Source organism: Salvia hispanica, chromosome 2, assembly GCF_023119035.1.
Source record: "Salvia hispanica cultivar TCC Black 2014 chromosome 2, UniMelb_Shisp_WGS_1.0, whole genome shotgun sequence".
In the NCBI taxonomy this organism is placed as follows: domain Eukaryota; kingdom Viridiplantae; phylum Streptophyta; class Magnoliopsida; order Lamiales; family Lamiaceae; genus Salvia; species Salvia hispanica.
The window spans coordinates 3942480-3949104 of record NC_062966.1 but is presented as its reverse complement, the minus strand read 5'-3'; the positions used below and the strand labels follow the sequence as shown (position 1 = coordinate 3949104).

At 34.4% G+C, this 6625-nt stretch overlaps 1 protein-coding gene across 1 annotated transcript; it reads right to left on the bottom strand.

Annotated features, from left to right (window-relative positions):
* Window positions 1–782: 782 nt before the first annotated feature.
* Window positions 783–3080, bottom strand: LOC125204203. The gene is made up of 2 exons (XM_048102777.1): window positions 2925–3080; window positions 783–1256 (listed from the first exon to the last, which is right to left on the bottom strand). The coding sequence occupies exons 1-2, from the start codon at window positions 3006–3008 to the stop codon at window positions 921–923; spliced, it is 420 nt and encodes a 139-aa protein (XP_047958734.1). The 5' UTR covers window positions 3009–3080; the 3' UTR covers window positions 783–920.
* Between the last annotated feature and the right edge of the window lie 3545 nt (window positions 3081–6625).

Genomic DNA, 6625 nt, shown 5'->3' with positions numbered 1-6625 from the left:
GTTTTATCTTCGGATGCAACAGCAACAAATTTCCGTTCAGAAAAAATATGCATCAACTTAATTGTTGGACGTTTATTTTATCTTTCAATAGAGACTAGAGCGACAAACGTATGCTACATTTGTCGTCTTTCTAAATATATATGTCACGACATGTACTAGTGTATTGATTGTACAGCAAAATATGATCATCAGAATTTTGATAGGAAGATCTCGATGAAATAATTCATTCTATTGTTTGTTCCTTAAATCACTCTCTCCATCAAATACTACAAATTTAATCAAATAATGTACTCAAATTTGAGTTCTAGAAGACAATGAAAGTTTGATATCTGTAAAGTGGGTTATAAAAGAAGAAAATGGAAGCAAATTGTGATTGAATAAGAAGACCAATACCATCATAAACGCAATCAGCGGCTATGTCAAATCATTTAGATGGAAAACTGCTTCTTTAGAGTCAACTTCAAAATTAATTTATGTGAAATGAGTTTTGCACCTCTTAAGTTTCTGAATTAGGAAAAATCATGTTTAGGGACCTGGAGGAAGTAAAAAAGACTCATACAACCCTCATAGCATCAGGGGTGAAATGGTAATCAAAGACACTTGATATGTGATATTTCCTCAGAAACGTGATTTTACCTACTTCAGAGAAGACCTAAATGATGCAAAGTGCAAACTCTATTTTATAGGGACTAAATTTACATACATAGTCCAAATTCAGTTCAACAATATATCTTCTAAGCAGTTGACGATCACTAATATCATCAATTTATATGCATATCACCTCAATTTTAAGCTTTTCAAACCTTTCATAAACTTACCATCAAATCCAACAAAAGAAGAAGGCAATAAAGATATGTAATCTCAGTTCAAAATCCTCATTGCAACTACGTTTCCCACAAGGATAAGAAGGAATGGGGGCATCATTCGTCCCCGAGGAGGAGGCGAAGCCTAGCTTCAAGAGCTCCTGTGGGCTCGGCAGCAGCCTCAGCACATAGGCTCTCCTTAATGTGATTCATGCGCGCAGTGATGCTCTCCTGCTCTTCTTTGAGGGCGACAGCATCCTCTGTGAGCACGTAAATGCGGTACTTCTGGCCCATAGATCGTAAGCTTGTCAGCAGGACTCCGGTCATAATAGCCAACTTCACGAAGTTTGTTTTGTGTTTCTTAGCAATTGCGATGAGGCCAGCATACTTGAGGGGACCACCAGGGGTTCGAACGCTGCTCTCGACAGGCGGTGGTGTGGGGGTTTTCGTTTTCTGTCCCCAAACAAACAATTCAACACCTCACAAACGTAATGAGTAGAGTTCTAAACACATTCGGGGCGGGTTGAATTGCATATTCACCAGCCCTGCAGGGGCACGGGCTAAACCAACACCCAAAACTTTAACTTTTATTTTACTTTTCATATGTCATATCACAAAAATAAAAGAGTGAAAAACAAAAATAGTCAAAACAAGAACGGCAAAAGTAAATCTATCCACACATAAAAGGTAAAAAAGTATCCACACTTGTTCACAATTAAAATATTCGTTGTTGTCAATTAAAAGTTTTTGCCTCTAATTCACAACTGTGAGTAATCTTAGTTGCAATGTTTTAGCTATAATTCACAATTCCAACTACTCTCAGTTGTGAATTAATACTCGCTCTAAGTGACAAATTTTCCTTTAGAAATGTCCCACTCTAAAATGACACATTTCTAAATATAAAAACATCATTCTCTTTACTTTTTACCTCTCTTACTTTATTCTCTTCACTTTACTCACAAATAACACTACAATAAATCCCGTGGTGGATTAGAAATGCCCCATTTAAAGTGGGACGCAGGGAGTAGTATTTTTACGAGAATTCACAACTAAGAAAACTCCTCATGTGGGTTGATTCTTTTTTACTTGAGGAATCTCCCAGACGTGGACTTGACATTTTACTATCATTTACAACTTGGCCTATGATCAAATGTGAATGGTGATAAAGTAACTTGAAAATTTTCGACAAAAACTAGTCTCCTAGTAGCTAACAAACAAGTGTGTAAATTGGGGGTTGTGATGTGATGCCAACCAATAGTCTTTGTTATTAAGACACTAATTTATCTTGGATTTGTATGACTAAAAATGACCTCAAATATGTGATCTTATCATGTTTTAGTTTATTCATCTTCCCTACCAACTGCCCCTAAAAAAATCTTAATCATTTAAGTGGCATGGTTAGTGATAAAATGCAAACTACATCTTCCTACAAACTCCAAACCACGATCCGGACCTTTAGATTTCAAGATTTGATGTCAACCGATGACAATTAATGTCAACAATGTCAATCGGTCGACAATGTTGACGTTATTTACCATATGTCGATATCAAATCTTGAAATCTAACGGTTCAGATCATAGTTTCGAGTTTGTACAATATTTGATTACATCCCTAAGTTTCATTATGTTAGAAAGCGAAAATAGACTTTATCTAGGATTAAATTAGGGACAAAAGCAGGCTGAGATGGATAATCTTGAGAACCCAGTGAAATCTTAGCACTATGGAGATCGGAGAAGTTACGAGATACTACATCGTTAAAGGAATTTAAACCAAGCAAGTTTGGTCAATCAAACGGGTCGTTAAAATACTAGGGCTGGGTTTAGGGACAAACGAATCTACATTTAATCCAGTCTACATCTAATCCAAAGCTCGTTTCTGTGTTTCATTCATTCTCAAGCCTCACTCTTGATTTCATTATCCTCTTTTCAATCAACATACGAAATGCGATATGACGAATTTTATGCCATAACAAGTACAACTCAGAGAAGGAAATTGAATTCAACTCTGTGAAATTGTTCTAATCAATCTCTAAAAATATAACCGATAATCGCAATTCATAACAGAAAAGTCCAATTAATTGAAGAAAAAGAAAACAAAGTTAATATCTTCAGTAAAACTAACCTTGGGGCGGCATCTGGCGGCAGATTGAGAGTAAAACTTGGAGAAATTATTCGCGTTCCGCAGTTTCGCCACAACAAAACTCATTGCCTTTTGTGCCCAAATGTCAATAGAGTTAGCTAAGTGGGTTCGAGTAAGCCCTATTTAGATCTCCGATTCATTTCTCGTGCGATATGAAATTTTATGAATTTTTATTTTATGTGTTAAGAATGAATAAAATAAAAGCAAAGATATTTTCATTTTTTGAAATAGGACACCTTTGCTGAGACTAACCAAGAAGAAAAATAAGTCATTTTTACGGGACGAAGAGAATATTCTTTTAATTTAAAATTTTGAGTCATAGTTCTAAACTTCGAGTTCCGTATTAATATAGCATGTTTATCAGACTAAAAACTACTCCCTCATCCCAGTATACATGAAACATTTACTTTTTCGCACGAGTTTTTTCTAATATTGTTTAGTGAGTTAATAAAATTGGAGTAAAGTAAGAATGATGAAAACATAGAGGTAGTGTTGTTTCTATTTTAGGAACCACTTCATTTTTAATATTACAACTCAAAAAAAAAAACATTTTCGTTTTTTAATAAGACAAATGAACAACTTAAAAAAGAAAATGTTTTAATTTTAATGGAACGGGAGAAATATTAATTAACATTATTTTTTATATTTATTAATTGTAAAAATTCTACATTTCTTATAAATACTTTATATATACCCATATAAATATTAACAAATCAATATTATAAATCAATATATTTAAAATAAATTAAAAATAGAAAAATATATAATGAATACAGGAAAAAGTATTACATTTGTACAAAAATAAAAAATAAAATTAAATATTAAACATTTATTTATATATATTATTTCTATTTGTCTTTTTTCCTTTTTAGATTGGGATAGTTATAAACTATCCTCCATCTTTTACATATGAACATATTAATAAGCCGAGTTTAGTGTGGGGAGTAAATCACATGCTTGCGTATAATGTGTATTTGAGGTATAATTTATGCATGAATTAGGGGTAAAAAAGAGAACATTGGAAAGAAAGATGCATGTTGCGGTAATGTGAAGAAAATGGATACAAACTCTCTAATTGACAAGGTCTACATACTTGGCTGGGCGAAGGCAAAATTGTCATGCCTAAATTCTAAAGGAAGCTTACTTCTAAAAAAATTCCAAGATGGGCAAGGATGTTAGACTAAAGAATTAAGGAGTTGGCCAAGGATTAGAGTTTCGCTCTTATGAAAAAATTGAGGAGGAAAGAGAAAGGCATTCTCCTTCATTCACTTTGTTCTGTTGACTCTCTCACTAAGAAACAACAGAATAATCGCACGCTCATCCATCTTGATATGTTTATTATTCCATATCTTTCATATCTTGCATTATTATTTAGTTGCATTATTTAGTTAGATATTTAGGGAGTGCATATCTTTTCCGTATCTTTTGTCTTGCTCACTAAGTTAGTATCCCTATTATAAATAGGTCTATTGCTATTCTCTTTATTCAATCAATGAAAGAATTAAGTATTTATCTTTTAATTTACCGTCTTTATTATTTTTCTGCATTAGATTGATCGACGAGGCTCGGTTTCCTCGCGACTTGCGACTTTCTCCTATCTTTCCACTCGATAAGGGGTTAAACCCTTATCAATTGGTGCTTACATCCGATCTCATCCTCCAATTACCGTCATAGATGTCACGCAACTATGTCAATTATCAGTCCGGACAGCTCTCCGCAACTAGACCCAGACCCACCCGACTCCCTGGACTGGTGGCAGCCATACCATCCCTACAACTAGAGCACGCCCGCTGCCCGTCAGCCTAACGCGTATCAGCCGCAAACGCAGACCCTTATCACACCCTTCGGACCGCAAAATTCTCTCGGCATGGACCCATTCGTCCACCAACGAAATCCTGACGCCGGGTATCACCATGGTCAGCTAGAGTACCAACCCCCGCGCACTCTGTCTCATTGTTCGAATTTTTATGGACAACATCAGACTCGTCACGCAGGATATCATCCATGGCCGCCGAGTTACCACCTGGCCGGACAGCCACTGCAATTCGACCAATCGCTGAGTCACTGCACAGCGCTGCTGCCTGCCGCTGTCCCGCCACAATCCGGCTCCACACACCCGCCTCTACAAGCCAGAAAGTTAACTGATTCGGGGCAGCAGCGTGGTCTCCACAATATTCCTAGTCTCAAGGTTCGATCACTCTCCCCTGACCAACTAACCGCCGTAAACGATTACAATGAGAAATTACGTGTGTACATATTGGACCAAGCCGCCCTGCTCGCTCGTGTGACCGCTTGGTTTGAGGAGAGCATTGATGATAAAAATAAAGCCCTATTTAGATCTCCGATACGTGAAATTTTATGAATTTTTATTTTATGTGTTAAGAATGAATAAAGTAGAAACAAAGATATTTTCATTTTTTGAAATAGGTTATCTTGGCTGAGACTAACCAAGAATAAAAAATAAGTCCTTTTTACGGGACTAAGAGAGTATTCTTTTAATTTAAAATTTTGAGTCATAGTTCTAAACTTCGAGTTCCGTATTTATATAGCATATTTATCCGACTAAAAACTACTCCCTCATCCCAGTTCGCACGAGTTTTTTCTAATATTGTTTAGTGAGTTAATAAAATTAGAGTAAAGTAAGAATGATGAAAACATAGAGATAGTGTTGTTTCTATTTTAGGAACCGCTTCATTTTTAATATTACAACTCAAAAAAAAAAAAGAAAAACGGTTTCATTTTTTAATAAGACAAATGAACAACTTAAAAAAGAAAATGTTTTAATCTTAATGGAACAGGAGAAATATTAATTAAAATTATTTTTTATATTTATTAATTGTAAAAATTCTACATTTCTTATAAATACTTTATATATACCCATAGAAATATTAACAAATCAATATTATAAATCAATATATTTAAAATAAATTAAAAATAGAAAAATACATAATGAATACAAGAAAAAGTATTACATTTGTAAAAAAATAAAAAATTAAATTAAATATTAAACATTTATTTATATATATTATTTCTATTTGTCTTTTTTCCTTTTTAGTTTGGGATAGTTATATAAACTATCCTCCATCTTTTACATAAGAACATTTAATAAGCCAAGTTTAGTGCATTGGAGAAAATCGGATGCGTGGGGGAGTCTACCACTGCAATAACGAAAATGTACCCACTTTGTTATTTCTTCCATTTTAGGGAAAAACGCCAAAGGCACTGGCGTTTTATAAAGTAAAAACGCCATCTAAATCGGTGTTTTATATTTTTTTTTATTAAAATACGCTACGTATTATAACACGCCATTCAGGTTGGCGTGTTTAATTAAAAAACGCCACTGACAAAGGCGTTTATAAGCAATTATTGGAAAAAAAACATTTTTTTAATTTATAGACGCCGACTAGGTTGGCGTGTTTAAAAAAAAATTAAAGTTCAGAAACGCCGACGTCATTGCCTTTTTTAGTCAGAATGAATTATACCAGCTTCTCCTCCCCCAAATCGCGAAAACTCACACACAACTGCTGCTTCTCGGTGATTTCGCCTTCCCTCCATCAATTGCATCAACAAGGAGTGAATTGGTGTCATTCTTCCGCATATTTGATACATATTTAGGTTAGTATGCTTATTTTTTTACAATATTAAAGTAATTTTTTGGTAGTTATTTAGAGTTTGTAATGGGT